Here is a 12,361-nt window from a genome sequence, read left to right as displayed (position 1 = left end):
GCTGCAGGCGGAGGTACCCCCAGCCCCCATGGATAATGGGTATGGGCCTCTGAGGTCGCCTGTCCCGCGGGACGCTGCAGACGGACGGACCCCCAGCCCCATGGACAGCACGCCCGTTCCCTGCTCAGCCTCCCTGCTGGGGGCGCGCTCCGTCACAGGCACCACACTGGCCCCGCCCCATTCCATGCTCTGCTCGCGGATTGGTTGAATGTTCTGCCATTCAGGGACGGGGCGTGGCTGGCAGGCGGAGCTCGCTCAGCCAATCGCGGCGCAGGGCGCTGGGCGGGGGAAGGGGGCGGTCCCGTCGCCATGGCAGCCGCGCTACCGCCCCAGACGCGTCCCGGCCTAAATCCCCGCCGGAGCCGGAGCCGGGGGAGTTCTGGCTCCGCCTCGGCGCAGGACCGGGCAGGATGATGCGGCCACGCCGCGGGCTCGACCCGAGCTCCGTGTGGGCGCAGCGCCTGCGGCAGCTGGAGCAGCGGTTGCGCGTGAGGGGGCGCGGGGCGGGGCCTGCGGGCGGGCACGTGCAGCGGGGCCGCGCCTCGGCCGGGCGGGAGGGCCGGGAGGACGCTGCCATAGCCGGCTCCTTCCTAGGCGGGAATCTTGAATCCCGCAGTGCGGGGGGCTCGTTAGGCCCCCAGGTGTCGGAGGAGCCTGCTCCGGCTGGGGCTGGGGTAGAAATGGAGTGTCAGAGCAGCGAGCAGCTCTCCTTCAGCCGGGCCGGGCGGGCGCTCGGGCTCTGGGGAGGCGGCCCTGTGCTGAGGGAGCGTCTGGCGGCGACGCCGTTGGATACCTCTGATAGTGCTGCCTTGGAAACTTACGTGCTTATGCATAAATAAATAAATAAAAGAGTGCTTTGCTAAGGAGCACGGTTCTGGAAAATGCCAGGAGGGGATGGTTCCGCAAAGCAAAAGCGCTTTAAATTGTGTACCTATGCGTTCCCACACAAGTAAGCAACATAACAGAAAAGACGGAAATAAAGGAAGAATAAGAGTTTATCCTAATTTTTGCATGTTCATATACAAATACTGTTGTGATTAGGAGGTGGGGGTAGGTAGTCCACTGATCTCAGAAGTTTGAGAAACAGTGGAATATGGTAATGAAGGCTATCACAATGAAACTACATTAATCAGACTCTTTTTTTTTTTTTTTAAATTTTTGTGTATTGGGTGGGTTTTCTTCCTTAGACCAAAGAAGAAAGAATAGTTGTCCTGGAGACTGAAAATGCCGTTCTTCATCTAAAACTTGCAGAGGTGATTGTTGGTTGTTTTTTGGTTTTTTTTCAGAAATAATTCTTGTGGAAAAGACACTGAAATCTGCCTTCCTCTTTTCAAGTTTTGCCTTCTTTACCAGTTGGGAATATCTATGAAGGGGTTAAGGCTCAGCATCTCTTTCTTTTCAAAATCATGAATGGTAGCAGTAATGATAGGCTGATCAAGTAACTAGAAGTCAGCTTGAATTTAAATATTTGCTATTGCTTTCAATCTAGAAAGCTGAACTGAGGGAATGACTCGGGAAGCATTAAATGTGGAATAGCTCTTTCTTCTTACAGGGAACATGTTTGTCTAAAAGACAATGGCAGATTTTTCAGGAATGCTTTTTAGACACAGTTGGGATGATGCTTTGAAAGGAGCTGCTTACAGAGTGCAGGAGAGACATTTCATTAGGAGTAGACTTACCAGGGATGCCCTGCTGCGTGTGGTTTTAGTACTGGTATTGTTGCACATGTGCCTTGTCACCCAGCATACAGCAATAACTGGATGGCCTCATTGCCTTATATCCTTCTACAGAAGCATAGGTTATTCCTAGATCCTCACTGAAATGAGGAGCAGCCTGTGATAATGTTTGGGGCCTTCAAAGGGGGGGAATTTTGGAGATTTAAAGAATTTTGAATATAGATCTAGGCTGCTAGAGCAGAGCCAGCTGTATTAGTGGCGGTGGAAACTGTTGGCCAAGAGTTTCTAATCTGGGCTGAAACATTAACTGGTTGGATGACCTCAGGGAAGCCATTTGCCCTCCCTGTGGGTTTGCTAACAGCCGTGGATAAAAATGGGTTTAACATTTTTCAAACTCTAACTGGAAACAGGTGGTATATCTGAAATGAGTTTTGCTAGGTATACAGAAGAACACTAATTTATTCTGAGGAAATGTTTTTATTGTCTTTGTTCTTCTTTACAATATTTATTGAAAGCCTTCAGTATTTCAGCTGATTATTTTCTATCCTCACAAGCACAAGAAATTAATTATTCTAGTCAGTAAGGTAAATCAGATGTAGGAAGGAGTTGTCTTTGTATCAAAGAATGAAGCCTTGTTTTTGAAACCGAGCACTGCTTCATTTTATTGAAAAATGTGCTGGAAGAAATGGGCACCTATAGACATACGAGGAGAGTGGGCAGTGTTACCATCATCAGTCAGAAACAATGTCAAATGAAATCCTTTGCAATTAACCTTGCACTAATGGTTCTTGCACTGATTCAGGCAGTTATTTAAATACACTTTAAAAATTTGCCTCTTCTTGGTTAATGTGCCACAGCAATCTGAAAACACGAGCTGAACTGACATCTATGAAATACTTTTACCTTAATTGAAGACCCTCTATTAAAAACAATACTAATTGAAATGAGTGTTGTTTAAGGTTGTGTAATATTCCACCATATGTCCTAATATTCTACCAGCTATGCTGGTGAGAAAAGCTGCTGCCCTTGGCTGTGTATCCCTGATCCTTCAGATCTGCTGGTGGAGCTGCCTGAGCGATTGAGCTGTAACAAGTTCAGTCACAGGGTTAACAGAGGTCTCATTCTTAACTTGTAAAAGCTAATTGGATTCATTTTGTCTGGAGTGGCTTGGGAAGCTTTGGAGACAAACCTATGAGGATTGCCATAAATTAGGATTTGCAGGGTAAATGTTTGTCTATAGGTTGCATCAGTCTTGTTAAAATGTTATCTCCTGCTACAGACCTTCCCTTACATCCTTGAGACAGTGATGAACTTCAGCACTTCTCCTATGTTCTGCAGCCTGGTGTATTGTTGTCCCAGCAGCATCCTGGAGGGGTTGTTACTGCACACAGGCAGTCAGATTTCTTGGTAGACCTCCTTTTGCCCTGCTTTTTCCTGTTTGGAAGTCTGTTTATCTACCTGCATAGCCCTTGCTTTTATTAGCAGTCTTTGATATCCTAACCCTGCAGCATTCTTTACATAAAGCCAAGTCTGCCAGAATGGATCTGATTGCAAAACTGAGATTTCTCTTTGGAGAATGCTGTTGAATAGTTCTGTTTCACTTCTGCTTATAAGAAAGCTGACTATAAAAATCCATTTTTTGCTTCTATGCTCAAGCACGGGTTTGCAAGTGCTGGGCCTATGAACAACTCTAATGAATGTTAAAACTATTTTAGTGGAGAAAACCCCAAAATCAAGGCAACGTTTGCTATAAAGATGGCCTTGATAGACAAAGTGATGCAATGACAGTAGCATCGAACTTTCTGCTTTTATCTTAGTGTTGAGAAATGTGGAGGGTAAAGGGGAACCTGTGCAGATGGTGCAGATTAGGTGCTAAAAGGAGGTTTTAACTACCCTAAGCTTACTTAACAACAAGGCTTGAGTACTGCAATTGCTTATATACATATGCTTAACTTTTCACAAGACACTTAATTCTGGTGCACTACTAGTGTGCATTTTTGTGAAGCTGTTTGTAAATATTGCATCTGAGTTACGTGAGTCTTGAAAATCCTTAGATTTTCAGAGCGTCTAAACACTGTATAGAATCAGTCTCAATATCTGGGACCTTAAAACCTGTAAGAATTTTTAAAAAAACAAAAAATCTCTTCCTCATATTTCTTGTAAGAACTTTTTCTAATAGTGCTAAGGTGGTGCATTGTTGCACAGAGCTTCCACTTGCATGTGTAAATAGAAGATTCATGTTTTATGAAGGTGAAAAAGCCACATGAAAATATTGATTTTGATAAGTGAAGTACTTCTTTCTTGAGAATACAATCCGTCTTTATCCTAACAGCTCCAGGATGTTGTACTGTTTTTGTCTATATCACCTGTAGTTAAACTGCAATTAAATGCTTGCTTTTTATCATCTGATAAATGTGGTTGTCAGATGATTGGAATTGAATCAAATCCATTGTATGAGTAGGTTTAGCTCTTTCATGTCTTTTGGCTCTTCTATGCTTTGCTAATTTAAATAACAGAGAATTACAGTCACAGAATATATGGTGTGAATAAAGCAGGAAATAAGTCTGTGCAAGAGACAAGTGCGTTTCAAAAATAAAGAGGCAATTGATACTGGTTAATGAATGATAGATGTGAATAGGTGGCAGGGGAAAGTAGCTGAATTGCAGCTCATTTTAAGCACCAGGACTGTCAGAAAATTACAAAAATGCATTTTTTAGTGTTATACAGATTCTTCCATGTTGCAGAATTTCACAGGAAGTCTCTACTGAGATGACTCTTCTTGTATTCATGCCTGTAAATATTTAAAGTTGCATTATTTCTATTTTCCTTTTCATTTCAACATCTCAAAAAGTTCTCAAGTTGGCCATAAAAATTGCTTTTCCATAATAGGTGATTTTACACTGTTAGGCAGGATTCTTCTCCACAAACTTTAAAAATTGCTTTGGTTCCTGTGATCTCTGAAGACCCAGAGCAGGGTCTTTGTTGGCCCAGCTTGGCACCATTGCAACCCTAGTGATTGTAGTGGAGTTGGTGTTGTCAGGGGGCACAAAGCTGGGGGCTGTGTATTCAGGGCTTCAGTGGTTAACACCTGTACGTTTGTCTTTGTTCTGTTTCATGTCCTTCCAGAGTACTTTCTGCATTAAATCTAATTTCCAGAGACGCTTAATCCAGCTGTGTAACCAGCCCTTTTCCCTAAGTGAAAGCACAGTTTTAACCCTTTAGACCCACCTCAAGCATAAATAAGAGGGTTCAGGTACTGCAGAAGCATTTTAGTAATCTGGTACTCAGGTTTATGACCCAAGAAAGTGGAATTTAGTGATGTTGGCCTCTTACCATGAGGTGATTCTTCACTTAACTCAGAAAAAAGTAAAAGCAAAGAAATTGAGTGTTAGCAACGTCCTATGTTATCATATGGTTGAATTACCAGTATTTACAGAGAAAAGGGGAACAGAATTAAATAGTGAACATGAGTGTTTTAAGTGATTTTTTTGTGATTTTTTTTTTTTTAATAGTACCAAGGGTTGGCTGGAAGAAGCACTAATGAAGTATTGCAGCTCTATGCTGCTCATGGCCAACAGGTGAAATTTCAGAGGAGTTCTGTTGTAACCCAGCTGCATGAAGCAATAAAGGTAAAGGCATCTAGTGATAACATAGACATAATCAATGTCCTAAACATTTACATGCTTATCAAATATAGTAAACCCCAGAAAATGGTGTGATATGAACCTGATCTGTGGCTTTATTGTATTCACAACAGAGCTTACAGTGAGGTGTAAGAATGATTTCATAGTGGTTTTGCTGTAATAGGCTGCAAAGTCACCTGAGAGGCTGGTAAGAGTGGATGGTCCTGAGCTCCAGGATCTTACATGTAGGGTGCTATTAATACCTGAGACAGATATTTTTGTAGTCAAATCTTTACAATTCCCCATGTGACTGTCATACAGACAACCCTAGAAAGAGTATTGTGATATGCTTTACCCAGATAGGCAAATCCTTTGAAAAAGGCATTTTAGAGCCCCACTGATTACTAAGAGTTCTCTGGCAGATCTTACAAGAAGAGTAGTTTGCTGTATGCTCACTCAGGTTTTAATTTTGCATCAGAGAGACTGAAACTGTTCTCCTAGTGCCAGTACCATAATATTTGCCTTTGTTGAAGTACTCATTTGTGAAGTTACTCCACAGAGCAGTGAGTTCCTTTTAGGGACACTTCCAAATAGCAGCTTTTCTCAAGGCAGCACCGAGTGCCTGCATAAAATGACCAAAAAGTATCTCAGCAAAAAATCTGTTCCTTAACAGACAGAAGGATGCAGCCTAACTGGAGCATTGTTGGACTAGATGATTTTTGTAGGTCTCTTCCAATGGAACTGTACTGTTTTATTCTAATTACAGCAGTTCTGCTTTGTAAATTTTGTGGTAGTATTTTACATTTTTGATTAGCTAGAATGGCAGAACTGCTTGTGATGCAATACCAGTGGATTAAGGTAGTAAACTATCAGATGTCACTGAATACTAGGAGGGAACAAAGCTCTCTAAATAAAAGTCTAGATGAACAGTCATCCTATACCCATAATAACAAAAATATACTTCTTCCCATTTACATTATATGGCTTTTGAAAGTGTGAAATGCAGTGATTTTGTCCCTTTAGTTTAGATTGCCTTTTTATCATTGAAACTAATTAATTCAAGGTCAGTACCACAGTTAGAAAAATAAAATGTCACAGAATATGTAACACTTTGTAACACAGGCTGACAAGGAAATATCACAGAGTTTCTGTGACATAAGGTATTGTTAAGTTGACCTTAGAGATGGTTTTGCATGTCCATTTCAGGACTTGGGTGACTTGAAAGTGGACAGAGCCCACACATGCTCACACACACTTATTTTTGTCTGATGAAATAACAGAGAGACTTGGTTATATCTGAAGCTGTGTTACAGTCAAAATAGGTAAGATAAAATGATAAGGATCCATAAAGTCTTGCTGAAACTTTTAGGAAATTACATTGCTAAATGTTTTGCAGGATCCTTCTCTAAACATACTGAATGATATTCTCTTGAAGGCTTCCTTCCATCAAGTAGAGGGTTCTTCCTGCCTGTGATGTCTCACCATAATAATTTGGCTTGTTATATTGATTCTTCTTAACTGCTGGTTCTGTGTCTTTATAACATATTTTTCTTCTTGCTGAGAAGAGGCTTAAGCAAGACCTGAAGAGCCTTCATTCATTTGCTCTTGAGCTTTCAAAAGACTTTCAACGTCAAAGCAAGACTTGTCTTTACCAAGTTCTGGCAGCAGTCCAGGGGATACAGCTGCAGAATGAAGCAATGCAAAGTAAGGCTCATTGCACTTAGATTTCAAACATGTAACATCAACAATGTGATTGTTCAATGTTACTAATGTTAAAAGGTTGAGTTTGATTTTTGAGAAACATGTCACTGAAATTGTAGCATTTGTTTCTTGTTTGACATTAAATCATCAAGGAGTTCTGAAGCATTAGAGGAAGTACAAATAAGTCTGCAGAGGTTATGACTGATAATTGGAGTTTGTCTTTTGTGTGGATTACAGCTGCTATTAGACTACTGCTGAGTTGGCTCAGCTGTAGCATTTTTAAACTGAAGTTCTCAGGCTTGTTATCTTGGCTATTATAGGAGAGCCAAATAAAGATTGCATTGCTTTATAAAGCTGAAATTTGTCTGCTTTTGACTGTACCAGGAAAAGACTTGGCTTATTTCAGCGGTTTCTGAAAATGCTGCCTGAAATTAGGATAGACTTATTTTTAATATTTCTGGGTATTTACCAAAAAAGAAATTACTTCAAAATCAAAAACCAGTTGCATCTGCTGGACTGTAGATACTAACAGCACATGGGTTGCTGTTTTGGAATTCAGGCACTTCCTTGTTCATGTATACATAGGAAAGAGAGCCAGTGCACTGGTACACTCTGCCCTCATCCCTGAGGACTAAGTGCATTGGTCCTACACCTGGATCCCATGGTGTGGATCTCTGCACCTGCTTCCAATAGCCTTGATTCTGGTGAAGCTCCTACCAGGTCTGAGAATCATATGACACATGCAATGCTTAAATTGTTTGATATGTAGCAGCCTGGTGAACAACAAATACACAAATTTACAATCAGAGGCCCTTTGTGATGCTCTGAAATCCATGTGTCACCATTTAAAAGGTATGTTTTCTTTCCTTGAATTATTTCATTTTGGGACCGATTTGGTTCCAATGGGACTCCTCTTGTCAATAGCAACAAACAGCACTCTTGGTGATGGGTGTTTACGGAACTTACTCCTGTATGTTAAGTGCTAAGTTATAAATAAAATTTATTTGATTACTGTATTGATCTTGTAGAGAAAATGCTCCTTCAATGAAAAAATCCCAAAGTTGAAAATTAACTGTATCTAAAAAGTGAACTTTTCTCTTATTGAAGCAGGAGGCTAAATGAATGAATATGAGATTGAGTTTGGCACTGAGCTATTGTGGTGTAAATAAATAATAAGTATTCCTTCAGAGGCCTGGCAAAATTGCATTGACTGTTCTCAGTTTGCATTTCCTGGTGCATTGTTCTTTGAAATCATAAGCTGGAGAAACTTCCCTAACTATAACAAAATTAGCATCCACTTTGGTGGATGACTTTTGTTTTCAATTTGGCTGGTTTTCAGTTCCCTGTCAAGTGTTTTAGGTGGAGATTCAGGTTAAATATGACCATTGGAATTGCCATCCTTAAATTACATGTAATCTTTTGTAGACAGAAGGCCCTAAGTATATATTCTGGAGACAGTATATATTACTGGTTTAATCTTAAACTAAAGATTGAAAACAAGGGAGAAAATTACAGAAGAAGCATTTGAGTAGGTAAATTTCAAAGTTGTAGTTCACATGCAACAAACTATAAAACTTTCTTATAATAACTGAGTAGTCCTTTGCTTAGAAATATTTATTCACAGTCTGAAAACCAGGCTATGCTACCTTTCCCACTGAATTTAAGTGGTAGCAGTTCATAAGAGAGAGAGGTGCCCATTATTCTGTTGTTATAGGTCTGTTTTCCTCAGGGATAAAGCTGATCTCATTTTTGCTAAAAATACTGGCAAGCAAATTGCAGATGATACTACTGAGTCAGAAGCAGTAATTCAGCAGATTTTTGGAAAGGTGGGAATTCATAAAAATTTGAGGTTAGTTTTTAGATTGCTTCACCATGCAGATATTATCAGAAAGAGGAAATTGTGGTGACTTATAAGCCTAGTGACTTAGATATGCTTTGCAATTCTGGGACACTTTCTCTCTGGGCTGGAGAAGATTAAAAAAGGAGCTTTCCCATTTTGTCCATGTGCTACCACCTATGTTCTTTGCTTTTGCTGGAGAAAGCTGAGCTCTGCACTGTGCTAATGACTTGTATTGGTGGAAGGTGAACTACCATCTTCTTTTATCTTCATCTCCACAGGTGATTTTCACCAGCTCAGCTGCCTTTTGAGAGCATTTCCCTTAGTGGAGTAGGAAGTAGGAGCAGGAACTTGGATCCAAGGTAGCAGCCCAAAGAATAATCCATAGAATGGTTTGGAAGAGATCTGGAAGGGTTATCTATTTTCATTCCCCTTGCAGTGAGTTGGGACATCTTCAACTAGATCAAGCTCTCAGAGGCCCGTCTGACCTGACCCTGGATGTTTCTAGGGATGGGGAATCCACCGCCTCTTTGCACAACCTGTTCAGTGTTTCATCACCCACACTGTAAAAGCCGCCTTTCTTAAAGCTGATGTAAGCTGACCCTCTTTTAGTTTAAAACCATTACCTGTTGACCTGTTACAACAGGCCATGCAAAAAATAATGTTGCAGTGTGGAATATAAAATACAGCTGAATTTGAAAGAAGTTTTGGTATTAAGTCTATTGCGTCATAGCTGCTTGTCCTAGGAGACATGATTAGATTGACCTTTTTTAAAATGGACTCTAGACTGGCAAGAAACATTAAAAATGCCAGGGAACTATGGGGACTGCTACACATCCATATCTCAGATGTGCCATGGCTGTGCTAGGTTATGCTGCTCCTGTTTTTCATGTCCCTATTATGGACCTTTCTGTTACGTTTGTGAACTCTGTGAAACCACACACAGAACAGATCAGGGAGCTGAGCTGGGACAGAATTTGCTCAGAAGGAAGGATTGCTTTTTAGACTTTTCTGTGACTGAGCAAGCAGTTGTGTGAGCAGAGCAGAACATCCGGTGCAGCACTGAAGGGGAGCGAATAAAAAGCTCTGGGACTGTCAATTGACGGAAGGGGACTGTAAAGGTTACAGTCCTGAATATGCTTGCAAGACATCACAACTGTTAGACTGATGTTACTGTGATCATTAACATTTAAACAGAAAAATTGTTGGCATTCCCAGCTCCCAGAAAATTTCCATATCAATCAGTGAAATGGGAAAATGATGGGGAGAAGGCATGTCTGTAATGGATGCATTCATGTGGTGACTACTTCTCTTGCCTAATAAAGAGTGTGTTAGTAGTATTTTAAAACAGATGTACCCAATGTCTACCCCTAGGTTAAGGATGAAAATGTAACTCCTGTATAGCTTGCATCTGGTGCCATGAAGAAAACAAGGAAAATGTTAAATGAGTGTTTATATTTGTAACTGCACAATTCTACTTTCCAAAAAAAAAAAAAAAAAAAAAAAAGTTCAGAAATAATTTATGCATTAGGAAACTTTTTTTCTTTCAGGACTGGAATCATGGAAAAGTACCCTTAGCATCTATTGCTTTACCTTACTGCTTGTTTCAGAGACTTAGGGAACTCAAAGTGTGTGCACACAAATATGTAAATGAAGATTCTTATTGTGGAAGTTACTTAAATAATAAATGGAATATTACTTAAATAATCAATGGAATCTAACCTTGTGTTTTAAAAATTACAGTATAATTAGGGGCCAGTGACTGTAAGTGGCCCTTTTGAAAACTTATGGTAACAAATTTACATGGGATTCTACAAACCAAAGCATGCTAGTGTTACTCCACATGCTGGATGCAAAAGAAAGATTTTTCATAGTGAAACTCATAGACATTGATTCCCCAGCTATTAACATCATGCTTCCCCTGCATGCATGCACTTGTGGAGGAACACTGAGCTGGAGTGAATGGCATGGGTATTAGAAAAAAAGAGATCTGAGAAATCTCTAGTGTACACAAATGTCCCTTGAAATGATTGAATTTTTAGTCTATACCAGAGAGATTAAATTGTATGTGTGACCGTGCTGAGATACTGAGTCTGTTCCTTGCTCTGCAAGGTAGCACATACTGAGACTGGTGACCATCTGACTAATTCAGCTCTCAGACACTGATTTTGACTTCTTGATACTCTGAATTTCCAAACTGCTCACTAATTGCTGGGGATATTAATTTCCCACTGGGGTTCCTAAAAACTTGCTTTTTACACAAGCTTACAGTCGCATAATGTGTCTTCTGGGCTGTATGTTTGTTTTAGGCTGGCTCAGTGTTAATGTAATTGGGCTGAAATAAAACCATTTGTGAAGTTAGGAGGCTTTTAGAATGATCCATAAAAATTTTCTCCGTTTGGTGAAAGAGACTCCCTAGGTTTCAAATGATCCATCTTTCCGATGAATTCCTCATGGAGTGATGAACCTATCTTAAAGGGGAACCTTACAACTGTTGTAAAGGATTAGTAGCACTGTAAGTTAGGCTGAGGGTAAATGACAGGTTAACTTCTTGTAAAGTTAGTCCACATGAGTCTAATAAGTGCTGTTGTGGTATGAGCCTTGCAAACGGCAGCCCCATCTAGCAGCAGGCTGCTTCAAATATAGGTTTCAGGCTTTGCTGGCAGGTAACATCACTCTGACTAAACTGACACATTTGAGCTGCCTTTAAATATCTTACATTATTGATTGCTTTTCAAGACTTCACATGTATAGTTGTGGTAATAATTTGTAGCTTCACATAGCAAGAACTATGATGGGATTTTTCATAGATGTCTAGTAAATCAGAAACTAAGCCTTCTAATTGAAATTTGGTAGAAGTTGAGAAGGTTTGTGCTTATATTTCATAAGGTGCTACTGGACAGTTCCTTTTCTAAAGACATGGAGCTTTTATTTCTGAAACTGCTTTCTTCCAGTGTTTCAGATAAAAGCTTTTGATCTTGAGCAGTCTCTACAAGAGGTGACAGAGAGATATGAGAAAGAAAAGCAGAAGAGGAAGGCTCTACATAACAGCTTAATTGTAAGTATGTTTAATAACAGAACATTGGCTTATTTTGTTGAAATTATTCCCATAATTTCCTCACCAGTATAAGTAAAGAATATACTTCACATGGATATATCACTTGCCCCAGCTGTCTATATATGATGTGTTTATTTGCTGAGGCACATTTGTCTTATAATAAGCCCCATTCCTTTCTTTTTACACACAATCTTCCAAATGCTCTCATGTGACCTATTGCCCTAGGGAGTATCATCCATTTTGAATATAGTGGACAAAAGTTGAGTTTCTTTATCCTCTTCTCTAAATTTGCAGCTTCTGAAATTGTTTTGAAATTCCTAAAATTCTTAACTTGATATTGCAAAGTAGTCATCTTTTATTTTTCCAAATATCTCAAGCTGTATCCTGCTCAGCCATTAGTGATGGTTCATTTGGGATTAAATTTTTCCTCTTTGTACTTTAAATTTACTCTTCCTCCCCTCTCCAC

General features: G+C 40.2%; 1 protein-coding gene across 3 annotated transcripts in view; it reads left to right on the top strand.

The window, feature by feature from the left end:
• Positions 1 to 306: 306 nt before the first annotated feature.
• Positions 307 to 12,361, top strand: part of KIF25 (kinesin family member 25) — a 41,207-nt gene continuing 29,152 nt past the window's right edge. The window contains exons 1-5 of one of the 3 annotated variants that reach the window (XM_038133197.1): positions 307 to 488; positions 1,188 to 1,253; positions 5,189 to 5,305; positions 6,865 to 7,003; positions 11,792 to 11,895. In XM_038133197.1, coding sequence (XP_037989125.1) covers positions 411 to 488; positions 1,188 to 1,253; positions 5,189 to 5,305; positions 6,865 to 7,003; positions 11,792 to 11,895 — 504 coding nt within the window. In that variant the 5' untranslated portion in view covers positions 307 to 410. The remainder of the gene's footprint in view (positions 489 to 1,187; positions 1,254 to 5,188; positions 5,306 to 6,864; positions 7,004 to 11,791; positions 11,896 to 12,361) is intronic. The other 2 variants (XM_038133199.1, XM_038133198.1) reach the window with 2 other exon arrangements.

The sequence above is a fragment of the Motacilla alba genome, chromosome 3 (genome assembly GCF_015832195.1).
Source record: "Motacilla alba alba isolate MOTALB_02 chromosome 3, Motacilla_alba_V1.0_pri, whole genome shotgun sequence".
Taxonomy (NCBI): domain Eukaryota; kingdom Metazoa; phylum Chordata; class Aves; order Passeriformes; family Motacillidae; genus Motacilla; species Motacilla alba.
Note: the sequence above shows the minus strand (reverse complement) of the source record. Positions and strands in the feature narration are given on the sequence as shown.